General features: G+C 48.1%; 1 protein-coding gene and 1 long non-coding RNA gene across 9 annotated transcripts in view; one reads left to right on the top strand and one right to left on the bottom strand.

The window, feature by feature from the left end:
• The window catches only part of CDK5RAP2 (CDK5 regulatory subunit associated protein 2), a 173,538-nt gene extending 156,516 nt beyond the window's left edge, over nt 1-17,022 (bottom strand). Inside the window, exons 1-3 of the mRNA XM_027034963.2 lie at nt 16,828-17,022; nt 6,791-6,858; nt 3,720-3,787 (exon numbers count right to left, since the gene is read on the bottom strand). Coding sequence (XP_026890764.1) covers nt 3,720-3,787; nt 6,791-6,858; nt 16,828-16,883 — 192 coding nt within the window. The 5' untranslated portion in view covers nt 16,884-17,022. The remainder of the gene's footprint in view (nt 1-3,719; nt 3,788-6,790; nt 6,859-16,827) is intronic.
• Nucleotides 17,023-17,144: 122 nt separating this feature from the next.
• The window catches only part of LOC113592811 (uncharacterized), a 38,296-nt gene continuing 28,339 nt past the window's right edge, over nt 17,145-27,101 (top strand). Inside the window, exons 1-5 of one of the 8 annotated variants that reach the window (XR_008291011.1) lie at nt 17,145-17,362; nt 17,603-17,673; nt 17,854-17,895; nt 19,210-19,370; nt 21,758-21,869. This is a non-coding gene — a long non-coding RNA (uncharacterized LOC113592811). Of the gene's footprint in view, nt 17,363-17,602; nt 17,904-19,206; nt 19,371-21,757; nt 21,870-27,101 lie in introns of all 8 variants that reach the window. The other 7 variants (XR_008291010.1, XR_008291007.1, XR_008291009.1 and 4 more) reach the window with 7 other exon arrangements.

Raw genomic sequence — 27,101 nt, 5'->3', positions numbered from 1 at the left:
CACAAGAACACCAGCACCTCGGGCAGGCGGGTATGAGACCAGAGCAGCAGAATTTACCCTAAGGACATAATCATGTAACTGTAAAATGACCTACACGAGGAGACTCATCAAAGCTTTGTAAGAGTGAAAAATTCAAAACAACCTGGAATGTCCCACACTAAGAGATTATGTAAATTATAGTTCAAGCCCTTCCTCTTAATACAAGTCTTTCTGAGCTAGTAGTCATGAAATAATGCTGTCCACCAGTATTAAGAGAGGCAGAAAGCTACCCATGCCATGTTCTGTCCGGAAGGTCACAGAAAAAGCCAGAATTAAATTATTCTATATACAGATAAAGACAGCTACCTGGACTGGATATACTGATCCAGATTCTGGGTCTCCTCCACTCACCAAAAAAATGTTGAGACAGAGAGAGAAAGAGAAAGAGAAATTGCCTGAGTACCCAGAACAGGCCACACTACACAGCACAGTGTCTTACAAAACGCTGCCTCTGCCAGGCCTCCTCCCGTCGATGTCCGGGAGCCCCCACTGCGCTGTCACCTGGAAAGGACCAGTAAGACAGGCAGACTTGCCAGCTCCTCCCCCTAAGGCCTGCCCTACAGGTGATTACCACCTCACCTGATGCAGGTATAGACAAAGGATCGGCAATGCAAAGACCCACAAGGAGGCAAGTGGCTTTCACACAGAGGGGACAGCAGAGGACAGCAGGAAAGGCCACCTGTGTGGAAGACCTGGTTCCCAGCCTGGAAGAGTCAGCGCCCTCTCTGGGCTTCGGAGCGCCCGTGTGTCAAACGAAGGGACGGGATGGTCTCCCCCAGATCCGAGTCTCAGCCTCACTTCTTGACCTCTCCCGACCACAGCCACGGAGCTCCAGCACCACCCCACGGAGCAGCCTTTCAGTGACAGCCTGTCGCCAGGCCTCCAGCCCAGGGGGCTTTTGAGAGTACAGCTCTGGTCTTTTCCCTCCCAGATAAGCATCCCCCACCGGCCGTCCTTCGTCTTCAGACAAAGGTCAACCAAAGCAGGGTAACATACGAGACCCCTGACCCCTGCCTTCTTCAGTGGCCTCACTGCTCTCAGGACCCCCTGACACAGCCTCCTTCCAGCCAACGGGAACTTACAATCCCCTAAACTCCTTGCGCCCAGCACACCTCTCACTGCACTTGCCCAGGTTGAGTCCCTGTGCCTGGGATGCTCTCCCAGTCCTCTCACCTTGGCTAATCCCTACTTGTCCCTGATGACCCAGCTCGAGGAACACTTCCTCCAGGGAGGCTTCCCTGAATCCCCCCAGCCAGGTTCAGAGCCCTCCTCTGTGCCCCACCGTGCTCTGTACTTCCCTCTGTCACTGCACCATTTTCCCATCTATCTCCCCAACCGGCCTGTGAGTCTCATGAGAGGGAAACCTCCCTGGTCTTAATCTACTGCAGACTCCCGAGCCTCAGACCACAGACTGGCACAGAGCATATATCTGAAAACATTTGCTGATGAATGGATGAACTCTGAGCAAACCAGAAGAAGGCCGAGGTCTTGCTAGACCTTAGCTAATAGACCCTGATGTTCGGTTACCCAGCAGCTGAGACTAGCGTAAGAGGAATCATGAACTTCCTTGTAAATCAAAAGTATTCCAGCTCCTCCTTAATATGCATGCTGACTTTAAAATTAGCATTCGACGCCAACAGCATTGCCTACAAGCATCCCACAGAAAGTTCGGACCACCTCTGCCTAGAGCTCATGCACGTAGTAGCTCAGGCCAAATGAAACATTTCAGCGACTCATAAAGACTTGAAAGGGAGACACTGGGAACACTGTGGTCATTTCAATTTCAACAGCAGAATTTGCTCTTGAAAATGCTACAATAAAAAATATTAATGCCATAAAAACCTAACAGCAGCCGGAGGACCACAGCCATAAAGAAAAAGCATAAATCCTGAAACGTATCGGCACAGAAGACTCCCTCTCGCCTTCCAGAACAACAGCATTTAGGTCATCCAGAACCCATCTGGAGAAGGGACACTTGAATCACACGGCAGAGTAGAAAAACTAATAACGAATTTAACAACAGTGAAGAGGAGGAGGAGCTCTGCGTCGGGCCGAGAGGTGCTCACTTAATCCTGCCAGCAGCCTGAAGAAGCAGAAACTGTCAACACGCCCAGTCTAAAGACAGTGCAGACAGATTACGCGACTGGCCCGAGGTCACTCGTGAGCAGTGAACCTGCAGGCAGCCTGGGACCAGGGGCCACGGTCTGCCAGGTCACATCCCTGCACCTCAGCTTCTCCTAGGGTTGGACTCAAGTCTAAGATTCCTTCCGGCTCAAAAGGCAGACAATAACATGCAAAACGAAAATTCTAAGATTCTGTTAAGTTTTTCCACCTAGAAATAAAATTCAAAGCCGTGCCCTTCAAAAATTAAATAACTCTGTGTCTTGCGGATCGGCTTCCATATTAAAGTAACATACATGAAGAGCTAAATCTTTCAAGTGCCCAGCTCAGAGCAAGAGCTCAATAAACGGTGGCTATTCTTACTCTGAGGATAAAACAGAAACAGCCATTTAATAGCAGAGCACGTTTTAATTATACACGATGTGGAATAATCAAATCTCATTTGATTGAGGCCCCAGACCCCACAGCATAGATGGAGTTGTACAGTTGAAATGAGAACAACTCAAAGCTCAGAAATTACTTGTTTCCATTAGAGATCTGACAAGTCATTTCTTCAATTGGTCACTGGTGGTTTGCAGATAACTATTAGCAGTAATGAGTATTCTAAATTAAATCCAGAGACAGTACCGCTCTGTTCTGTAAAGACAACCGGGGAGGGAGAGACGTAACGGTGGAACGTCCTTCTCTCTGTCCTCTGTCTTCTCCCTGATAAATATCTCCTGTGTCTTGCATAGTATGGATTTCATTTGGCTGCAAATGAAGAAGGGTCTAATTCTTCCCACGACAAATGAGAGCGCTGAACAGGTAACTTGTTAAGGAGAACTGGAATTGGGAAAATAACCTTATTTTCCTGTTCCTTGACAACAAACCCCCTCTGTTAACAAATGGAAGACACAATGCGGGAAGACACTAAGCATGGAGGCCAAATCCATCACCACGTAAGGCGTCCTCAGACGCTATACACAACCGCCCTGGGCGCAGGCTGCTCGCGTTTTGTTCCACAGCAACAAAGACGAAGCCTATGAAAAGCAAGGAGGTGGCACAGAGCAGCGGCAGGAATAAAGGTTTTGGAATCCTTAAAAACCTGAATTCAAATCCCAGCCCCACCACTCAAGTATTACGTGACTGTAAGCGAGTCTCTCCTAGGCTTACGACTTATCTGCAAAATGTAAAATACCTCAAAGAGTTATAGCAAGGATTAAGTGGGGACCATCAATAACATGCCTCACGTTACAGGGAAGCCCTTGGCAAATATTAGCGCCTCTCCGCTGGGCAGTATGGTAATATCCTGACGTTCAGGACCCCAGAAATACGTCAAACTCCCCAAAGCTGGAAATTGCTGGTCCTGTCAGAACCCGCATCCGGCCCGGGACAGAAGGGCCGGCTGCACAGGGAGGGAACAGCCGTACGGAGAGCGCCCCCAGGAGGCAGCACCGCCCGCAACTCTGGCGTGATCCAGCTCCGACACCTCGCAAGAAATACAGCTCCCGCCTGGGCCTGCCTGCACCGCGGCAGCAGACGTGATTTGTTAGGGATGATGATCTGGTATCTCCACTTACATTTTCAAAGTCCTTCATGTTCCGTGCTCTGGTGGGAGACACTGTTTCTTCGGACACATTTGGGAGCACTATAAAAAGGTAAAACAGACATAGGAAAACAGCATGGTACGCAAACCACCCAGCATCCCTGTTAGGGAACAGAGCCCAGAAAAGAAAACCACAAAAACATGAACAGCTTCCACAGTACATTCGGCTGGCACTTTCTGTCTATTGTGATTTACTGACTTGAGTCCAGGGAAAGCTCTAAACCATTATATTTCAGGTATTGACAAATTACTTCAAGGAGCCCCAGTGTAACCTGTCGGAGAACGAACCCACAAAATGCACTGGGCATGTGGCCAACCCCAACTGTCCCGATAGGTGCTTCCTCTGTGATCGTCAGGAAGTTATTTCACTGAACGGGATACCACCTTCCCGTGTCAGCAATTAAAGCATGTCTAACTGCCTGGGGTTGGCAAATTTTTTCTTAAAATGCCAGACAATCAATATTTTAGGCTCTGTAGGGCATAAGCAGAGCCTAAAATCTGTCATAACTGGTCAACTCTTCTGCTGGAGCGCAACAGCCACAGACAATTCATAAGTAAGGAAGCTGTGTTCCAAGAAGTGTTTTCAAAAGCAGGCAACAGGTTGAAAACTGCCCCATCCTTGCTTTAGGGCAATTACAGACTTTGCCACCGCCCAAAGCTTTTCACAGCTCCTCTACTCCAACAAACATTCATCGCACACCTACTCTGTGCCAATCACCATCCTAGTGCTGGGGAAACAATGGTGAGAGAGACACTGATCCCGCCTAAAGGCTCTCGATCTAGTAGGCAAGACAGAGATGCAGACAAACTGGTACCATGCTGTAGAAAGTGCCTGGTGCTTTTTAGGTGTTGGGTGAGACATGCACTGAGTAAATGAATGAATCCATTCTTCCAACAAATATGCATTGAGGGCCTCCTCTCTGCTAGGCACCACTCTAGACGTGGCCACGTCAGGAAACGAAACAAATGGAGCTGACAGTCTCAAGAGAGAAGACAGACAATGAACAAAATAAGAGGGCAATTAGATAGTATGTTAAAAAGAGATAAATGCTATGGAGAAAAATTCAGTGGTGAAGGATTGGAAATATCCAGGGTGGGGTGAGGATTGCTATTTTAAGTAAGGTGGCTAAATCAGGAAGGTCTCGCTGAGAAGGTGTCCTCTGGGCAGACCTGAAGAAAAGGGCAAAGGGAGATACTGAGGTGGGAGGGTGCCCAGTGGATGTAAGAACCAGCCGCAGGGGCCTGGAGGACACTAAACAATGGGACCGCAGGAGAGGATGTAAGGGAGGTGCTGGGGGGCAGGCTGTGCCTGGCTTTGTAGGCTCTTCTCGGGACTGGGGAGCCACCAGAGGGCTCCAAGCTACGGAGGAACATGGCTGGACTTGAGTTTCGACAGGTTCCCTCGGGCTGCCTCGCCGAGACCAGACTGAAAGGAGCTTAGAGGGAGACAAGGGCACCAGCCAGAGTACTGGAACAATCCAGGCCAGAGATCGCGGTGGCTTAGCACAGGTAGTAAGATGATACTCAGGGAAGGGGTCTGATTCTGGAGGTTTTTAAAGTCACCAATCAACAGGAATAAATGAAGTAAGTGAAATGTGTAAGTTTCAGAGAGGAAAAGAACACCAAAGCGAACCTGGGGAGAGCCAAAGAAGGTGGTGAGCTTTGAGGTGACTCTTAAAGAGGCAGCAGGCAGATGAAGGCAAAAGGAAGAAGAAACTTCACAGGCAAAGGCCTAGAGGCAGGCATGGCATTCAGAAACCAATGGGCACAAGAGGCTCGGAGGTGGAGGTGGGCAGGGGCACACTGTAAAGAACCCTGCGTAGCAGACAAGGGCACACAGATCTGTTTTCCTGGCTCTCAGACACCCCGTGCTCTGCCACCAAGGACTGCGTCCCTATCTAGGTCCTACTCGTTCATCAAGTCTCAGCTCCAGTATCAATGTCTTAACAAACTCTTGCCTGACCGCCTCCCCCTCATCCTCCCTCACAGCACCTTTTTTTATATGATTTGTCATGACACTTCTGTTGAACTATCTTCTAGGCTTGACTGTAACCACGTTCAAGGTTGGATCCCAGTACTCAGCCCCGGGCTGGGCACAGAGTGATGTACAAACACTGTGGACTGAAGCAAGGAGCAGGCCCATCAATTTTCCGCAGGAAGAATAGAGATTGCTGGATTTTGTGTGTAAGGTAGAAGTTAACAGGTTCTGAAGGAAAACCTGAGGGTGGCCTTTAAGTGTTCTCCAGAAATAAACCTCAGGACACTTACACTGTCTGTCCTAAAAACTTCCTTCTGCACGTCGCCTCGCTTTGGAAAAGAGAAAAAAACAACCCACAAGTCAAAATATCTCTTCAGATATTTTTAAAAAGGCAAATTATTAGCACTTCCCAAAGATACTTATACTAGCATTCGCTTCTTTCAGAAACAAAACTTGGGAAGAATGCTTAGCAAAAGCCGAGCTGCCCAGCAGAGACGCTCCTCGCAACCCAGCTTCCGCACAACAGACTGCTTATTTCCTCGGCGCCGTGTCCCGTGGTCTGACCAACTATTTGTCTCCAAAGGGCAGGCTGCTGTCGGAATGCTGGGCCCCGGCCAGCAGATGGAAGCCAGCGGCCTGCCGGGAAGGCCTTGGCACACCGCGCTCAGAGGGCAGTGCTCAGGGCCTGCAGCCACGCGGCAGCAGGGGGCAGCAGGCCCTCCACACCTGACCAGGTCACCACTTCGACACGCAGCCTCCGCGCAGGCGCTCGGCTCGGCAAACACCGGCTGAATCTCTTCGCGTCTGGTGGCGACAAATAAAACTCCCGAAACAGGGCCTGGAGGACATCAGTTCCTCCAGGCCAGTGTTTAAGAGAGGAGGTGAACAGCAACTCAGTAGGTATATAAAATACCGAGCGCCCACGGGGAGCACCTAGCCATGCCAGGGGAGGCCCTGGGCCCCGGAGACATCGAAGCCCAGTCTAGGCTCAAGGCCAAAGGCCTTCATGGTCTAGTGTCTACTTCCCTCGCTCTTACTCAAGAGACTGACCGGCTTTGTATACTTACCACCATTTCCCAAACCAGCAATGGGGCTGATGCCATCCACGTCGTCTGGTAAATTGGGAACAAGGCCACTAGGAGAGAACATGCGCAGGAGGAGATGAGTTAGTGTTTGAACAGACCGTCAGGACTGCCTGGACTGCACGTGACAATCATCAGGCCGCAGCCAATGAGGGACACACAGCTGAGTGACCCGGGAGACGTGAAGCGCAGAGGTTAAGAACTCAGGCGCTGGGGCTCTAACACTTAATAGCTGAGTGACCTTCAGTAAGGATGGTCATTCATCCATTCATTCATTCATTCATTCATTCGTATATCAAGTGTTCTGTGAGCCATTCATGTGCTCGGTGCAGAAGCACTTTGCCAACTATAAATGTGTTTCTGAGTCCCACTGCGTATTTTACATGGGGATACCAACCCTGTACCTGTAAACATTAAATGAGTTAATGTTTATAACACTCAGCACACAATACTCAATAAATGGTTACCTACTGGTTTTGTCATTCCTAGTATTATCGCTATTAATACGCTTTTCACAACCAAAAATAAGCTCCCAAGACGTAGGCACCAATTCAGATGCCTTAAGAATGTCACATAAAAATGCAAAATTCACTGATCCAAGAAATTTTACCGGTTGAATTATAAAAATAGGTTAAGTGAGGATCTGAAGACACTGACAGAAAACTAAGCCATAATAGGAGGCGTGGTTTGACACAAAAGACACTACCCCAGATTCTATTCGAAGCTCTGCCACATACTGTTATGCCCAGAATTCGTGATCCCCAAAGACCACTAGGGAGCCGAGTCCGATGCAAAAGCAAAGAGCCTTTATTCGAGCTAGCTCGAGCTCAATCCCCTACCTGCACCCACGCAGCGGTGAGATACCAGGGAAAGAGAGCGAGTTTCAAAAGGACAAAGGTTTTATTGGGGCCTGGGGGCAGCTGGTGAGGTAATGGCTATGGCCTCAGCCGATTGGCTGGGGAAGGGTCCTGGGGAAGGGTCGAGTCCTGTTAGGCAGGTGAGGGGGGGGTTACTCAAGGGAAGGAGGTGTGGTCAAGGTGAAGGACACAGAACAAGATGGAGTCGGCTGGCGTAGGCCCGCCCTTGCAATACCTCTCCAAGCCTCACTTCCTTCCTCCCTAAAAGGAGAACAGCAGCTACATCGTAAGTAATTGGCAATCAAACAAGACACAACGTGCTCAGCAAGGTACCTGGCATATTGTGGGCACTCCTTAAATGGGAGCAAAATACTGCTGTCACCATGAAACATACAGTGCTTTGTAATTTACAAAAGATTTACCATCATGAGAGCCGCCCGAGAGGCCACGCGTTTTCAGAGGGGGCACCACGGCGTAGATAATTTCAGCGGCCTGGCCAGAGTCACACGGCAACCAAGTCAAGAACCCAAGCCTTTTCTGTCTAACCCCCAATAATGCTTCCCCGTCCCAAGCTATCAACTAGAGACTGAGGGACACTCAGCTTGCCTTCCCAGCAGTGTTCTCTCCAAGTTTCTAAATCCAAATCCATCCTGTTCCTAGGACAATTCTGCCTGATCACCAAATTGTGGAGTTGGCAACAGATCTTTGTGGTCAGAACCGAGCAAAAAACTGGAGATCACAAAATTCCAACATCACAAGAATGATTACATAATATGTGTCTGCTGTAAAGATAACTGAGAAAAAACTTCAGTAGAATGTGCCTTCAACTATGAAAAACTAAGTACATGTACACTAGGGTCACCTCAAATCCTTCTTGGAAACTAGGTGGGCTACACATCCATTAAAAGACAAAGAAAAATATTAAAAATCCTCATTTGTAGGAAAATGGGAGAGATTTCCTCCATTTTAATTTTCTATAATTCTCCATTCCCTCTAATAAGCATCAGTAGAAGGACACACTCCATTCTCTAAATTGAATAGTAAAAGTTCAAATCAAGTTCGACCACCACCTTCTTTGCAGATGGTGGCCCAGGGGCCCTAGGTCATACACCAGCTTACCGGTCAAGTTTAGCCTACGTCTGGTCTTACATTTCCAGTCTGGGTTCTCTCCACCACAGCCACTAACTTACCACCACTGGCTGAAATGGCCCATCAGTTACTCAAGCCAAGATCAACCACGGTTGAAAACTACATGGCAGGCAAAGCCAAAGAATTTGGTCTCAGACAAGTTTCCAAGAGGCAAACAATGAAGTCTGAAAAATGACATTTGACATCCCAATTATTAAAAGAAACCGCTATTTAATGCACAAGTTCCTGCCTGGTTCCTGCCAAATTTCCACTTGGGTTTTACATACCCACTTTTAAAATGCTATGACTCTCTGTCATCTGCAATCTCCAGTCAGTTCTAGCCACCCGCCAGCTTTAAGTAGCTCCCTCTCCCCACTCGGATCATTCACTCTTAGCCTTAGGCCTTGGTTGAAATCAGAACTATGCAAGCGAAAGCAGAGGGCTGAGGTGCAATCTTATCATGGTATTGATGGGGGAGCCTAAGGCGCAGAAAGGGGAAGGAACCTCTTTGCTCAAAATCACAAGGCGTTATCAGCAAAGCAGAGACCAAAATCCAGGTTTCCTTGTGTCCGTGTCACCGCTAACCTGTGCCTGGGCCACCCAAAGCTCCCATACGAACATGGCACACGGTCAGCGCCGGTTTCCTCACATGCCAGATACAGCATAATCTAACAACCTTCCCTGCAGGGACACCCACAGTGAACGAGCACCCCACTAGGATGGGCAGCCTCCTACTGAAGCCTCACCATGGCCCTTCTACAGCAGGTGGCGGTTTTGAAGGCTGCCTTTTTTTTTAATGGGGAAAACTGAAACTCAGAAAAGTCAGTCAGCTGAAAAGACCCAAGCTGGCTTGATTTCGAACCCCATGCCCTTAATCTCTACACCGCCCTGGCGCCCCTTACACCTTCCTCAAGGAAGACATGGCGAGTTCCAAACGAACCCAGGCAGAGGACTTCCAGTGATCGGCACAGGGCACGGTCGCTGAGGCTGCTTTTTATGGACTCTCTGTCGAGCAAATGAAGAGACGCTCACCTGTGCTTCCCCACCTCGCCCTCCCGTCTTGGTCCTACCGCCACCCAAAAGGGACAGTCACTTTCTGTGCTGTATGTGGCAGCAGGCACCGTCCATTCACACCACAAGACCCAACAAGGTCTAGAGGACTAAGCGTCTCGTTGATAAGGCGTTGGGAGAGCTGGGAATAGAACCGGGCATCACATTCAGAAAACAATTACAGCAGGTGCACCTCTGTCCGCCTCTTGACAACCCACTTCTCGTTACGTGTTATGTATTCTTAGAGAAGAAATATATAAATACAGAAAATACAGACAAAAGAAGACATACAGGTGGCCGATGGGCACATGAAAAGATGCTCGTCATCACTCATCATCAGGGGAGGTGCAAATCAAAACCACAATGAGGTCTCACCTCCCACCTGTCAGAATGGCTACAATCAAAGAGAAAAGAAGTAAGTGTTGGCAAGGACGTGGAGGAACAGGAACCCTCATGCACTGCTGGTGGGAATGCAAACCGGTACAGCCACTGTGGGAAACGGTATGGAGGTTCCTCAAAAAATTACAACTAGAGGGGCTCCTGGGTGGCTCAGTCGGTTAAGCATCCGACTTCGGCTCAGGTCATGATCTCACGGTCCATGGGTTCGAGCCCGGCATCGGTCTCTGTGCTGACAGCTCGGAGCCCGGAGCCTGCTTCGGATTCTGTGTCTCCCTCTGTCTCTGGCCCTCCCCTGCTCATGCTCTGTCTCCCTCTCAGTCAAAAATAAGTAAGCATTAAAAAATTTTTTTTCTTAATAAATAAACGTTTTAAAAAACTTTTTAAATTAAAATTAGAATTACCACATGACCCAGTAATCCCACTACTGGACATTTACCCAAAGAAAACGAAAACACTAATTTGAGAAGATGCACCCCTATGTTTATCGCAGAATTATTTACAATAGCCAAAGATATGGCAGCAGCCCAAGTTCCCCTTGAAAGATGGATAAGGAAGATAAGGTCTATACATACAATGGACTATTCTCAGCTGTATAAAAGAATGAGATCTTGACACCGTAAGAACAGGGATGGACCTAGAGGGTATCACGCTCTGTGAAATAAGTCAAAGTAAGACGGATACCATACCGTTTCGCTTATATATAGAAGCTAAAAAACAAAACAAACAAAAAAGCAGAAACGGACCCATAAACACAGAGAACAATCCGGTAGCTGTCAGAGGAGAAGGGGTAGGAGGAAGGGGCATATGGATGAAGGGAGTGGAAGGAAAAAAAATACCGACCAGCCTAAAGCTCTGGACTATTCCTCTTAGTAGCCCCCTCCTCAGAGGTAACGACTCCCCATCATAGCCCCGTCCTAACAGGTAACCACTGTTGTCAGCAAGACAAGCTTCCTTCCAGGCCTTTTTCTAGGCACTTGCAAACACAGGGACATAGTTTTTTGTGTGTGGCTTAAAAGCAAAACGAATACAATCAAACTGTGTGTCTTATTCTGCAGCATCTTTTCTTCATGTGTCCTGAAGATGTTTTCATGACCGTACAAACAGATCTACCTTCATGCCTTAACTCCCACAAAGCATTGAACAGCAGTGTTTTTCAAACTTTACTGACCATGACCCAGAGACGGAAATATATTAGCCTTGATTCTTGAAGTGCTTTCCATTCTGTACTGTTCTGTTTTTTTAATTCTGGCTGCAACTTACTAAATTGAATTTCATGAGCTGTCAATGGGTCACAGTCTGAAATACACTTTGGAAAGGATGTGTGTTTACCCGATCCCCTGACGGTAATTCAATTTGTTTCCTACTTGTTCCTTTTACAAACAATGCTTTATGAATATCCTCATACAGGTCTCCCTGTGCACATGCATGAGAATTTCTCTAAGGTAAAAAGGAGTAGAATTGCTAGGTCAAAATATATTCACATATTTTGAAGGGGCAAAGGATTTGAAAAGACAGTGGACCCTTGAAGAACACAAGTAGCACTGCGCAGGTCCACTTATACGGGGTCGTTTTCAATAAATACCGAACAGTACCGTAAATGTATTTTCTCTTCATTGTGGTTTTAATAACATTTTGTTTTCTCTAGCTTACTTTACTGTAAGAATACAGTATATAATACATATAACACACAAAATATGTGTTAACTGACTGTATAAGTTATGACTAAGACTTCCAGTTAACAATAGGCCATTAGTAGTTAAGTTTTGGGGGGAGTCAAAAGTTACAAGTGGATTTGCCATTGCGTGGGACATCGCATCCCCAACCCCCATGTTGTTCAAGGGTGAACCGTATACAAGCGGCTAAAGAAAGCATAAGAAAAACTGTCCAGCATCGTTAGTCGTTAGGGAAATGTAAACCGATACCACAGTGAGATATCGTGTCACGCCCCCAAGGATGGCCACGATCAAACGACAGACCAGAAGTGTCCACAAGGCTGTGAAGATATAAGAGCCTTCATACACTGCTGGTGGGAGCATAAAAAGGTGCAGCCCCTTTGGAAAGGTGTTGGACAGTTCCTCCAAATGTCGAACATACGCGGAGTTAACACATGACCCAGCCATTCTATCCCCAGATATATGCCCACGAGAAACAACACAGGCCCACACAAAAACCGGTGCACAAACGTCTGTAGCAACAATATTCACAACAGCCAAAAAAGCAGAAACCACCCAAATGTCATCAACCAATGAATGAGTGAGGAGGTGGGGTTAGATGAAGGCAGGAGGGTGGCGCCCCCAGGAATGGGATTTGTGCCCTCACAAGGGTTCCTCTTCCTCTCTCTGCTCTCCGCCACGTGTGGAGAGGCGGTGAGAAGTCAGCAGTCTACAACCCGCAGGAGGGCTCTCACCAGAACTCAACCATGCTGGCACTCTGACCCTCGGACTTCCAGTCTCAGAAACTGGAGAAATAAATTCTGTTGTCCGTACATGGCCCAGTCTACGGCATTTTTGTTACAGCAGCCCAAGCTAAGACGGGGAGTGACGGCTGATGGGCGGGCACGGGGTTTCTTTTTCAGACGATGAAACCATTCGGAAATGAGATCAGGGTGACGATGGGACAATTCCGTAAATGTACTGAAGATCACTGAACGGTGTATTTTAAGTGGGTGAACTTTATGGCATACAAACTGTATTTCAATACAGTGGTTTTTGAAAAACACACATGGGCACATCTTTGACACCAAATTGTGCTCCAGAAAGTCTACCAGTGGACACACTGTGTGTGCGCTCTTTCACAGCTATTACAAAGGAGCATTTCACTACTAAACATGGAGCCTGTATTTACATGGTATTTATCTTTTTAGAGAGTGAACAAAACCGACTCATTCAACAAACATTTGTTGATCCTCTCCTATGTGCCAGACGCGGTTCTAGGTCTGAAGACACAGTCGGGATCAAGCCAGACATGCTCCCGGCCCTTACTCAGCTTATACTGGGGACTGGGAACAGGTTCCTCACACTGGGAACGCGATCCAAGATCAGCCTCGGATCAAGCCTTCAAACCTTCACCTCAGTTTCATTCCACCATCTTCCTTTTCCACCTCCTGCCACAGAAGTCCATGAAGGCATTCTCTGCCTGACGAAGTACAACTGTGCACAAACTTACAGGAAAACATTTCCTTTCGGTCTGCCCCTAACCAGACAGCAAGCACTTAATGGTCATGCACTGAAGGAACCTACGGATGAACAAGCCTGGGCCCAGGCCTTAGGAAGCTCACAGTTAGAGAGAGGAAGAACCCTGGGCATAAAAACAAAGGGACAAATCCAGGGCCGTGGGCACCGAGGATTCTGTCCAGGAAACAGTGCCATGCCGTAACAGTCAAACAAAAACAGCTAACATTTCATGCACCCCCAGTGGGTCTCAGGCACATAATCCATACGACCTGGCTCCATCCACATGGTCACCCAATAAATAGATATTATCACTGAAGAGAAACTCAGTCTCAGAAGGGTTAAGTGCACTACGAAAGCAACTCGGCTAGTAACTGGGGGAAGCAGGACTCAGAACCAGTCATCCTGAGTACAAAGCCCGGTTTCTTTCGACCCGGGCAGGACTTAATCAAGGGCCTTAGCTTGGGCAAGGTTCCCGGGCCTGGGATGGGAGCCTGACTCTCAAGGGGCTGGAGCTCTCTGGGGCACCCACAGGTGACCAGGTTTGGAGAGAATGACACACACTGACCTGATTCAACAAAAGCCTGAGGACAACGTGGACTTCGGTTTAGTCTCTAAAACTGGGGCTTGGAAATTACCAAGCAGAAGGGTGCTCATATTAGAATAAAAAGAGGAGATTTTATCCCAGGGTTTTTCTCTTGTTCCGTGACCATCTAATGGAGAAGCTACCTGTCTCAGGACACTTCGGCCGCTCTTTCAGGGCCGGTCCAAGTGCCAGTAGTCTCTCGATCATGTGCTTTTCTGTGGGACCCCAGACCATCCACCTCACCTCTCTGAGCCTCAGTGTGCCCACCTGTAAAAAGAGGATAAAACTGTCACCTCCCATTTATGTACCTGACACCAGCTGGGGAAGTGGAGTCACGAAGATGAACAAAACACAGCCCCTGCTCTCAAACAGGCCAGAGTCTAATCAGGGGGACAGACACGTCGCAGTCATACCTGCACCGCCCAGGGCAGGAGCCACCAGCCACAGGTATCTGCTGAGCACGTGAAATGTGGTTAATCCAAATCAAGAAGTGCCGTTAAATGCGAACTGCATATCGGATTTCAAAGGCTTTGTAACATAAAAGGGAATGTAAGATATTCCATTAATAATTTTGTTATTGTTTGCGAGTTAGAATGGTAATACACGGAAATATTGGGTTAAATAAAATATATTACTAGAAGTAATTTCACTCGTTTCTCTTTTACCTTTTCTCATCGTGGCTGCTGGAAAAGTTTAAATTACATACGTGGCTCACGATATATTTCTACTGAGCAGCGTCAGTCAATAAAACTCAGTGAGGTCAATAAGGACAGGGACTGGGGTCAGTGATGGTCGTGGGGGCTGGAAGCGTGCAGAGGGCCGGGGCGGGGGGGGGGGGGGGGGGGGGAGGCGTGGCATTGAAATCTAACTGAGACCTGAAAAATAAGAGGCTTTAATAAGGCAAAGGGGAGCAGGGAAGGCACCCCGGGCAGCAGAAGAGTGAGTACACGGGCCCAACAGTAAGAAAGAACAAGGCAAGACCATTTGTGACAAAGGGTTTGGCAACCAGGCAGAGGGTAGTGTTTGGGGAGGAGACAAGGAGGGACAGAAAGGACAAAGGAGGTAGTGAGGTCAATGGGGCCAGGCTAATGAAGGACCTTGGAAGCAACATTAAAGTACTTCACCCTGAGGGGCGGGGGGAACCAGGGAGGGTCTGAAGCAGGGAAGAGATTAGTCAGGGTCCCAGCAAAGGCAGGGAGAAGAGACAAGGGGGAGGATCCGCTCCTCATGGAGCTGCTGCTCCGTGTCAGACACCGGCCAAAGCCCCTTCAGATTCACCCATCTCACAGACGATGAAAACTGAGGCTCGCGAGCGAAGAACGAGAGACTTGCCCAAGACCACAGGGCTGTTAAACAGAGAACTGGGATCGAAACCCACCTGGGTGTGGGTCAGATGGCACTGAGACAGGAAGAGATGAGAGAAAAACAATGGACTTTATCTTACTGGCACAGAGAAGCATTAAACATACAATGCAGCAGACTGACTATCAGATTCACATTTTAAAAAGGCTTTCAAACTCTAGTATCAAGGACAGTGCTGGTGAGAGGTCATCCCCAAATAAGATTGGGGCGGTGGTAGTAAGATGAAGAGAAAGGGACTTGAACTACCACAGGATCCAATCAGGCAGGAGCTGCCAAGGGCCTTGCTCTGCGCCTGATATATAACAGGTTCTCAAACAGAGTAACCGCCTGTCCAGGTTTGCCCAAGATAGGACCAGATTATGCCTGCTGTCTAGGCATAAATATTAATTGTGCCCACGTCACTCTTAAAATTGCCCCGGACTGCACAGTAGATAACGAGGGAACCCTTTCACTGAGGGTGTGTTGACGAAAACCAGCAGCCCCTCCCTGGCAGAGCTGGATAAACACTGCAGATTCTCAGTCAGGGCTCTCGTCCACATCCTTCTCCCCACTCTCCAGCAGGAGGCCCAGAAAACCAAAGGGCCCCAGCCCTGGAGCAGGCTAGGGCTCTGTCAGGCCTTCCTGCCAAAAAGAAAGCCACCGGGCCCCACCAGCAATGTGGACTCCAACAGCCTCTTGGGACAGGTGCATTGGGAGGCCACTCTCAGCCCTTATTCCCCAAACTGTAGTACTGATGAGGAGGAGGAGGAGGAGGAGGATGTAATGGTAACACAGGATCATTTTTCAAGCACCGGTTCTGTGCCAAGCACTGGGAAGGCATCTTCTCTTTTAATCCTCATCCCATCTCCGTTGGGTAGATATTACTACTAGTCCCATTTTACAGACGGGAAAACAGGCTCAATCATTTTACCAAAGTCACCCAACTAGTCGGTTTAAAGGGTGGGATCTGAATCCAGTTCTGGCCAACTCCGGCCAAGGTTCTTAACCGCTGCACTTCACTGCCTCCGTCTTGGTGGCCACTATGTGAGCCGGTGAGCAAAGTCTGGACAAACCAACTACCTCCCCACGATGAAAGCAAACCCCCAAATCAGAATGAACCTCAAGTGCCCCCAAGGGCGCTGCCCCTCAACCAGCCCCCACTAATGGTACACCCCCAGAGGTCCCCCTCGCCACCCTCTTTCAGGAACCCCCTTACTTGACCCTCACACCCTCTTCAAAGCACGTCTCGAAATAACCCCACGGAGGTGTGAGGCGGGTCAGGACCCCTACCCCGCACCCCCGACCCCACACTCAGTACCAGCTGCTATAGGTGCTCGAGACACCTACCCCAAGACCCCAACCCACACACTGCCCCCGTCCGGAAGCCCTCAATCACCCTCAAGAGCAAACCCCCAAGTCTCCGTTAGGGTGTACCCCCATCAGCGGGAATCCCGGCCGCGTCACCGCGTCCCTGCAAAGCCCGGGCCGCACCTGCAGCCGCCGAGCGTCCCGGGGAGGGTGACGTCCTCTTCCAACACCGACTCCATCACGGACACAGAGAAGGTGGTGGCGTTGGTGTCCTCGGCGGCGGCGCCAACTGGTTCCCCCGGTTGTCGCGACCCGCAGACTCCCCAGGTCCCCGCCCCCTCCAATCCTGCTCCTGTTCGGACTCTGGCGGCGCGGCTGGAATTCAAACCGCAGCCGCCGCCATCTTTCCCGGCGCTTCTTCCTACGGAAACGAGGCGGGGTCATCGAGGCGCGCGCGGTGAAGCCGAATAGCAGGGGCCAGAGGCAGGGCAGGGAAGCGCGGACGGGTGCCATCTTGACTAAGGGCAAGAGCATTCGCACTTGCCCAGCAAGACTAAGGAAAGAAAGGCAGGCTGCCATTTTTTGTGAGGGCACTCAGGCCGAGGCCAGGGCACGCGCCATCTTTATTGAGGGCAAAGGCAGGCCTCGGTCCGTTAATTTAAGCGGGAGATGGAAACCCAACCCTCAAAGTTCACCGACCCTCGAAGTTCCTAACCCAGTATGTGCTTCTCTAGAATAATGACCCCTAACCTTAGAGTCTGTGCCTCCAAAAGGCTTCCTCCTCGAGCTGAAACTCAGATAATCCCGGGCTGCGTCACTTGAGAAGAAGCCTACCTGCGGAATCCCACCTCAAGCAGTCATTTGCACACTTAGGTTGAAGCAAATAAGCTCATCCTTTTGAGCCAGTGGTCGGAAACATTCCTCCAATCTCTCACCAGGGATCCCTTATTCCTTTTAGGGCTCAAGCGCACCTGAGATCAGTAAACTGAGGCCCAGAGAGAGGAAATGACTCTCCCAAAGCCGTGCACGGTAAGCGTGTCGACAGCAGCCACACCCACGGCTCCTGCCAACTAGACCGGGGCTCTCCACAACGCTGGCTGCCGTTCTTAATGCACAGATCAATCACTAAACACAGATAATTTTGACAGAGCTGGGTCAGTGAAGTCAACCTTTCTCTCCCCATCTCAGCATTGCTACCTTCCTCTGCAGGCGGTCAGAAGGATCCTGGATGAAAATGACCTGAAAAGATGGGTGAGCAGGTAGATGGTGACTTTCCCTGTAATCATGTATAAGTCCTCCTTCTGCCTCAGTTTCCTCACGCCTGAGTGGAAGTGTACTTTCCCAAAGAGGCCTTCTCTAACCCCCTAACGTAAATCAAGGCCTTGTATTCTTAGCAACTCAGATTTTTCTTTTGTGGCAATCACAGTTTGCAATTATATATTTCTGTGTTTAAAAAAAAAAAAAAGTCTTCCTTTTGGAGCACCTGGGTGACTCAGTCAGTTAAGCGTTTGACTCTTAGTTTCTCTCTCTCTGCCCCTCCCCCGTTTGCTCTCTATCTCTTTCTTAAAAATAAATCAATAACAAGCTTTTAAAAAAAAATTCTTCCGGGGCGCCTGGGTGGCTCAGTCGGTTAAGTGGCCGGCTTCGGCTCAGGTCATGATCTCCCGGTCCGTGAGTTCGAGCCCCGCGTCAGGCTCTGTGCTGACAGCTCAGAGCCTGGAGCCTGTTTCAGATTCTGTGTCTCTCTCTCTCTGACCCTCCCCCGTTCATGCTGTCTCTCTCTGTCTCAAAAATAAATAAACGTTAAAAAAAAATTAAAAAAAAAAAATTCTTCCTCTTGCTCTAGCCTGGAAACTCCATGAGGCAGAAACTGTGTCCTGAATTGTTCACTGCTATGTCCCCAACACTATGCCTGCCACCCAGAAGGTGTTTGAAAACAGATGTTGAATGAATGCTCCCATCAGTTTGGAAAAGGGGGTTAATACCTGTCCTGCAAGGTTGTAGTGAGGCTGTGAGGATGATCTGAGACGGCTTTAGTAGCCCCGTCGATGGTAATCCCGTCAGTCGCTCGTCCCAATCCTTTATGACCTTCAGTGAAGTCTACAAAACCCATGGTCCTGCCCCTTCCCTCTTCCTTAACCAGCTCTGCACCCACCCCTAAATCAACAACCCCCGAAACAACAGCCTGAAAGAGAGAGTGGGCAGGAACCAGTCGGCACATCAGATGCCCCGGCCCAGGGAATGGGCAGTCCTCGACGCCTGGGACGGTGCTAAGTTCAACCAAAGAGTTGAGTGTGTCCAAAAGCAAGGCAGCTGGAGGGGGCAGGATGCCTGCCCTGGTTCTGCCCACTGACTCTCTGTGATCTCTGCAGACCACTCTTCCGGGCCTTACAGTACGTACATCTCTAAGATCAGAAGGTTGGACTGCATGGATGTCTCAGGACCTCACTGCTCTTTGTGTTTATTTCAAAGCCACAGAGACACCACCCATTCTGTTCCTGGGGAGGGTGGTTGAGTTACTAATCATCACTTCCCAAGTGAAAGAACTAGCTTTCCATCCAGCAGATGAAAAGCTCTTGAGGAAAGAAACGAGGGAGAGGACTCACACATTTCGAGCGTCTGTCACAAGGCGTCACCTCGCTGACATCCCGCGGCAGAGTCCTCTGGAACAGGTGCGACCGTCATCACCGTTTTACCCACAGATAAGAAGACTGAGACCAAAAGAGGTAAAAATAACCCAGTCCCGGTCTCACTGCTGGTCAGTTGCAGAGCTGGGACTGGCGCCCAGGTCCCTCTAAACTCCGATGCCCTGATTATTTCTGGCCGCCCACCTTTCCTATTTATTTTTCTCCGCTTGAGAATCTAGGAGGGAGAGGTGAGGTCTACACCCAGAAAACAGCATTTCAGTGACGTGTTCATCGGACTCTTCTCCTCGGACCACTGCTTTCAGGTGGCCAGGAGGTGTATGTTAGTGTGGGCAGTGTGACTGCAGGGCTGGAGGTCAGGGCAGCCGGATTCTGACTCTGGAAAATCCTCCAACTTATCCCGTGACTGGGGTCCCTTCCCCTGGCTCCTCCTTGGTTTTCCCATGCATAAAATGGGGCAGACAGCGCTGGGCTCACATGGCTGCGTTTTCTAATTGGATGCTTTGAAAACTATAAAGAAAGAGCCTGTGAGGAGCTCTCCTTCCGATGAATACATCGCCCTGTCTAGCAAATGACCGTGTTCCTGGATGGTGTGTGCTAAACCCTTCAGTGAACCTGGAAACTGAAAACAGCATCAATTGACAACGGATAGCCTATGTGGGAAGTTGTTTTTCCCATGTTCACGGTCACGGACGAAGCCCTTTGCCCCGTCTGTGTCTCATCCTGCCCTTTCTTTCTGCCAGGCCTGGAGATGATGTCACTCCCACCAGCTGTTTGTGCTATCTGGCGCCCTCTCCTTGACAACAGCCGCCCGGCCACAAAGCTGGCATTATTATTCTTTGGGCCAGGTCACAGCGAATGGCTGGGAGGAAGTCGCTTCCAGCCAGATGTTTCTCATTAGGGTAGAACCCTCCCGAAGCTGTAGCAGTTCAACCATCTCATCAAGACACGTGAGCTGCCATTACTCACAGCAAAAACAACTTTGTAGCATGAATACATCCACGTTGGAGCGAGTGCCCCCCTCTACAGACGAGGAAACTAAGGCTCAGGGAAGGAAAGAGACCTGAAAAGAGTACGAAACATGCCCCGCGTAGGCGGCACCCGGCTTTCTAATCCATTAACATCTTCCATAACCATGGCATAGTCGTCAAAAAAAAGAAATTACATCGATACAACACTATTTACCGCAGACCTTATTTAAACGTAATCAGTTTTCCCATGAGTGCCCTTCTCCTGGCCCAGGATCCAATCCAGGATTCCACACTGCATTTACTCATTATGCCTCCTTACTCTCCTCCGGTCTGTGATAGTTCCTCTGTCTTTGGATTTCATGACATTGACACCCGCACGAAGTTCTTGTCAGTTACTTAATAGAACATCCTGCGGTTTGGGTTCATGTGGTGTTTCCTCAGGATTAAATGGAGAGGTTATGCGCTCTGGGGAAGAATGCCCCCAAAAGTGATGTTGTACCTTTCTCGGGGTATCAGGAGGCAGATGATGTTGACATATGTCTCGCTAACTGGTGATATTGACTCAGATCCTTCCTAAGGTGGTATCTGCTAAGATTCTCCATGGTAAAATTATTCTTTCTCTTTGTCTTTTCTTTTTGTAATTAATAAGAATCTCGTGAGGTGATATTTGAGACTATGCAAATATCCTGTGTTTCAGCAAACTTTCAGCCACTAATTTTAGCATCCATTAATAATTCCTTCCTAAAACAATTATAACAGTGGTACTTGCCAATTGGTGATCTGCTATTTCCATCGTTCCTTCTATATTTTTTTAATTTTTTAAATTTTATTTTAGAGAGAGAGAGAGAGAGACAGCATGAGTGAGGGGGAGGGGCAGAGAGAGAGACAGAGAGAGAATCCCAAGCAGGCTCCACACTCAGCACAGAGCCTGAGGCAAGCGCTCGATCCCACCACCCTGGGATCATGATCCAAGCCGAAATCAAGAGTCGGACGCTCAACCAAGGGAGCCACCCAGTGACCTCTCCTTCTGTATTTTTTTAAAGATTTTATTTTTGGGGAGGCTGGGTGGCTCAGTCGGTTAAGCGTCCGACTTCAGCTCAGGTCATGATCTCACAGTCCGTGAGTTCGAGCCCCGCGTCAGGCTCTGTGCTGACAGCTCAGAGACTGGAGCCTGCTTCAGATTCTGTGTCTCCTCCTCTCTCTGCCCCTCTCATGCTCAAGCTCTATGTCTCTCTCTGTCTCTCAATAATAAATAAATGTTAAGAAAAAAAAAAGTTAAACCCAGAGGCTGGCTATGAGAGAGTCAAAGGCTATGGGGAAATTATCCAGCACCCTTCCCAGCTGCACATCTGAATATGCAAAACAGCAATAGCCATAGGCAAAAGACAGATAATTGAATTAATCAGTTGTCTGGACATTTTGCAGCTTAAAAGATGCACTTAAGGGGCGCCTGGGTGGCTCAGTCGGTTAAGCTTCTGACTCTGGATTTCTGCTCAGGTCGTTGTCTCACGGTTCATGAGTTCGAGCCCGGTGTCGGCTCTGCACTGACAGCGTGGAGCCTGCTTGGGATTCTCTCTCTTTGCCCCTCCCCTGCTCGTTTTCTAAATAAGTAAATAAACAAACAAACAAACATTTTTCAAAAATAAATAAATAGAAGATGCACTTAATGTCTTAATTGTAATTTGCAGGATGTGGTTGTAAACTGCGGCTTCTCCCTTAAATGCAGTGACTTTCTATTGAGAGAGCTGGTCAGGACCAGGGACGGAGGGCCACAAGTAGGTGGCCACTGCACTTACTTCCTCGAAGGGATGGATGTAAGGCCCTTGGCTTTTGCAAACGCCTTCCCGCCTGTCCAGCAGGCCACCGGGTACGCCACATAGATTGTGCCCTGCTTGAGGATACCCAAAGGACAAGTGGAGGCTGAAATCTAGCCCCTGCTGTGCTTGCCGAGCTGTGGGTTCTGTTCCCCAAGAGGAACCCATTCCAAAGAAGGGGCATCCGTTTCTGACTTGCCCAGAGGAACTCATTGTCCACGTGGCTATCGAACCCTGGAATGTGAATGGGGAACTGAATTTTTATTTATTTAAAATTTTTTTTTAATGTTTATTATTTATTTTTGTGTGTGAGAGCGAGAGGGAGAGAGATGGAGAGTGAGCAGGGGAGGGGCAGAGAGAGAGGGAGACACAGAATCCGAAGCAGGCTCCGGGCTCTGAGCTGTCAGCACAGAGCCCGACGCGGGGCTCGAACTCACGGACTGCGAGATCATGACCTGAGCTGAAGTCCGACGCTCAACTGAGCCACCCAGGCGCCCTGAGGAACTGAATTTTTAAAAACTTTACCTTACTTAAATTTAAACAGCCACTTGAAGCTGGTGGCTACTATATTCACATAGATACAAAACATTTCCATCGTCCCCCAAAATTCCCCTGTGATGCAGTCAATCTCCCTTCCACCTCAGGAAAAACCACTGATCTACTTTTCTGTCATTAAAGATTTGCCTTTCTAGACTTTGATATACCTAGGACCATACAATATGGACTCTGGCTTTTCTTGATAGCAGAGACTTAATTCTGTATTGTAGGGTCTATTACAGTGTCCGGCAGATAATAGGTGAGAGAATGAATAAATCCTAATTGGAATTAACGATCTTATCCCCAAAACTTTTCTCCTCCCCCGAGAGAATACAAGAGTGAGAAGGGCGCTCACAGAGGACATTTAACTAAATCCCTTGGATGTACCGATGGATAAACTGAGCCCCAGATGGGGTCAGTGGCCTGCTTCAGTTCACCCTGTAAATTTACAGCAGAGCCTGGATTCTGCTATGCAGCCTCCAAAGCCCGTACCCTCCTCCTTCGGCAGTTTTCACTTCCCATCCATTCCCGTGGGCCAACGTGGCAACTCTTGTGAATCCCTGGGGGACCACAGGGATGCAGACAACAGGTCCCAACGCCCGCTTCAGCCTCCTGGGGATGCCACCCTGGCCCGGAGATCCCCCCACTGAAAACCAAGAAACAGCAGCAATTCAAGTTAGAGAAGTATTTTGTTTCGTTCCAAATATACCTAAAACCTAGGAGTGGCCTTACTCCAATACTGGGACGTGGGTTGGTTTTCTACCCAGAAAACCAGGCACCTGGTCCCAGATCCAGTTCCCCACTCATTGGAGAAAGAACAGCCCTGGTTTTGGTGGGGGGAGAGGGGATAAGGCTTGTGTTGAAGATCTCTTAAAACAAAAGGGACGGGGGCGCCTGGGTGGCTCAGTCGGTTAAGCATCCGACTTCAGCTCAGGTCATGATCTCCCGGTCCGTGAGTTTGAGCCCCGCGTCGGGCTCTGTGCTGACCGCTCAGAGCCTGGAGCCTGTTTCGGATTCTGTGTCTCCCTCTCTCTGCCCCTCCCCTGTTCATGCTCCGTCTCTCTCTGTCTCAAAAATAAATAAACGTTAAAATTAAAAAACAACAACAACAAAAACAAAAGGGACGGAGGGAGAAACCATCATTCATCATAGCTATAGCACGTGCCGGGGTGCTTCCCATTTAAGGTTTACTTCAAGGTCAATGCAACCCTAACGTCAGTATCATTCCTTTTACAGAGGAGGACAGTAAGTAGGACTAAGTGCCATTACTCACTTCCCCCCCGAGGTCCTCCGGTTGTGAAACCTGCCCCGGAGGCCATATCGCTCTGCTTACTGCTACCGATTGTTTTTTTAGAATTCCGCTGAAGAGATTTTTCGGTTGATGTTCCAGCATGCATCCTTTAATTAGGTAGTAATAGCTAAGTAAGAGATGTTGCCGGTTGCTGAGGAGCTCAGCGAAATTTGGGCGTCAACTGCTAATGTAACCTTTGCCCTGGGTTTGCTGGCGTCATAATGATCTCTGTCTTTTCAGACAAAAAAGGTGAGGTACATATTATGAGGAAATAAAGTGAATTCTTTACCCCGGCGCCACACCTGTCAACATCGCTACCTTTTCATTTTAATTAAGGAAATTCGAAATATAACTGTCACCAAACTCTGATTCTTGCTCCAGAGGACAAAGGCCCTCTCCGTTTCAGACAATTCCTTTGGAGATTAATGGACCGTTGGAGCCCATACAATTTGCTTAATTACCCCAAAATTATTATCTCAACTAAAACAGACCCTCAAGAGACAACCATTAATGTCTTTATCCTTGTCTGGAAGAATCTCATCTCTTGGCAAAAATAGCTTCTTTGAATGAAACTGGATAATCCCCTAGCATGGTGATTAAAGATAACAATGGCTCGTTTAGAAAATGTTTGGAGGAAATTAAAAAGCTGAGCGATAGCCTGTTGGTTCTGCAAGCTACTAAGAATAAAGGCAGGAAGGGGAGGGCCCCCAAAGCATCCATATATCAGACTGAGTTTGCTTCCCACACAGTCAGCACTTGCCCAAATGCTTGAGAATCTGCAGTCCAGTCTGTGGGCGAGATCTCTGCCCTGAAGGAATGAGCTTGATCAGCACCATCCCACAGAAGGATACCTTGTGCTGTTTATCAGGGTCACTGATAAGGGTCACCCTCCAGAAAAACATTTCTCCTTGCAAGTGGCTTGGGGCTGCCCAAGATAACAGTTTGGGTTTGGGTTCAGGCTTACATCAGTTCGAAGCCTCCCAACCGAAGTATACTCCTGTGTCTCCACCGTGTTTACCAGTGTAAAAACTGCAATACAGCTGATTCACTCATTCATTTACTGCTTTTATTGAGCTTTTGGGGGGTGGGGGAGGTGGGCAGGGCCTGTGCCTGGCAGTGGGATTAAATAGATAAAGACAGTCCAGCCGTCAAACTGAACCGATAACTCGATAGCAGAGAAGTATCATCAGCATCTTCTTCTTCATCATCTTTATCACAAATCAGTGTCGGACTTGGTCAAATGCTTTTTCTGTATCTCTTGGGATGATCATCAAATACTTTTTTTTTCAGTCTGTGTGAATTCCATTGGTTGATTTACGAACAAGCTTTGAATCCATGGGATAAATCCCAGGTAGTCATGAAGTTCTATCTTTTTAGTGTACTGTTGTATTTAATTTGCTTACATCTTCTTGGAAGTATTTATGCCTGTGCTCATGAGGGATATTGGTCTGTAGTTTTCTTGTGATGTCTTTGGTTTTAGTATCAGGGTAACGCTAGTCTCATAGAATGAGTTGGGTTATCTCCTTTTTAATTTTTCTGGAAGAGTTTGTGTGGGATTAAGTATTCTTTCTTCTTTAAATGTTTCCTAGAATTCAGCAGTGAAGCTCTCTGAACTTGGAAGGTTTTTGTTTTGTTTTGTTTTGTTTTGTTTTGTTTTGTTGGTAGGAAGTTGGTAAGTACAAATTCTATTCCTTTAATAGATAGAGGGCTATTAAAAGATTGAGCTGTTATCTATCACTTTTTGAGAGAGCTTTGATAGTCTGTGTCTTGCAAGGAATCTGTACGTCTCACCTAAATCATCAAATGTATTGGCGTATGTGAAGAGCAAGATGGAGGCACTTGTCAAACAGGAGCCTGTGTCAAGCAATGACGCCAACAGCTAAGGGTGTTGCCGCTAAGACCAGGTATCGCGGAGACCAGCACCTGCTGATGACACGCTCCGAAGTGACAAGCAGCAGAAACAGAGGAGGCCTGCAAAAGCCCAGGGCTCATTAAATCCCTTTAAAAAGAGGGGATTTTTGCAGCACACTGTCAAGACTCCTCAGACACTGACCCTTCTACGTCTGACCGCTTCAAAAAGCAGCTGCCACCGAAGGTTCTGCCTGACTTATCCCCCAGAAGAACTGAGATCCTTCACTGCTTGAACATAATAAGCAGTAAGTGCGGAGAGCGGACCCTGATGGGACCAGAGGCCTTATCTCAACTGCACACCCGCAGAGTAACTTTTGCCTTTGGTTCGCTCGACTTCCTACCCCCTGTTCTATCTTGTTTGTTGTGTGACAGGTAAGAGAGGTGGAGCTAAACACAGAGTGAAATGTCACTGAGTTTGGAATCCTCAACCTGCTTTATAATTATGTTCACTTTACGACTGAATAAAGCAGACGCCGAGGAAAGACACAACTTATGTGTGCACCTTCAGAGCATGCTTATAACAGTAAACGTCCCTTATTATCCTTTTAATGTCTGTAGGATCTGTAGTGATATTCCCTCTCTCATTCCTTTTTTTTTTTTAATTTTTTTTTAATGTTTCTATTTATTTTTGAGACAGAGAGAGACAGAGCATGAGCAGGGGAGGGGCAGAGGGAGAGGCAGACACAGAATCTGAAGCAGGCTCCAGGCTCTGAGCTGTCAGCACAGAGCCTGACGCGGGGCTCGAACTCACAAACCTCGAGATCATGACCTGAGCCGAAGTCGGATGCTCAACCGACTAAGCCACCCAGGCGCCCCTCCCTCTCTCATTCCTGATACTCATTGTGTGTGTGTCTTCTTTCTCTTTTTGAAAACCTGACGATTCTGGTTGAAAGTTTATCAATCGTATTGAATTTCTTAAAGAACAAATTTTAGTTCCATTGATTTTCTATTGTTTTCTTTCATATTTATTTTTGCCCGTATCTTTATTATATCTTCTGCTTCTTTGGGGTTTATTTTGCTCTTCCTTTTCTAGTTTTTTTTTTTTTTTTTTAAGGATAGAAGGTTGGATTATTGATTTGAGATCTTTCCTTTTTTCTAATGTAAACATTCAGTGCTCCTAATTTCCCTCCAAGCACTGCTTCAATTGCATCCGGCAAATTTGAAATGTTGTGTTTTCATTTTAATTCAGTTTAAAATACTTTATTTTTTCATTTTTTTCTTTTACCTATGGGTTATTTAGAAGTATGTTAGTTTTGCGGTCCCTGGGTGGCTCAGTGGGTCAAGCATC

The sequence above is a fragment of the Acinonyx jubatus genome, chromosome D4, assembly GCF_027475565.1.
Source record: "Acinonyx jubatus isolate Ajub_Pintada_27869175 chromosome D4, VMU_Ajub_asm_v1.0, whole genome shotgun sequence".
Lineage (NCBI taxonomy): Eukaryota > Metazoa > Chordata > Mammalia > Carnivora > Felidae > Acinonyx > Acinonyx jubatus.
This window is presented reverse-complemented; position numbering and strand designations above follow the sequence as displayed.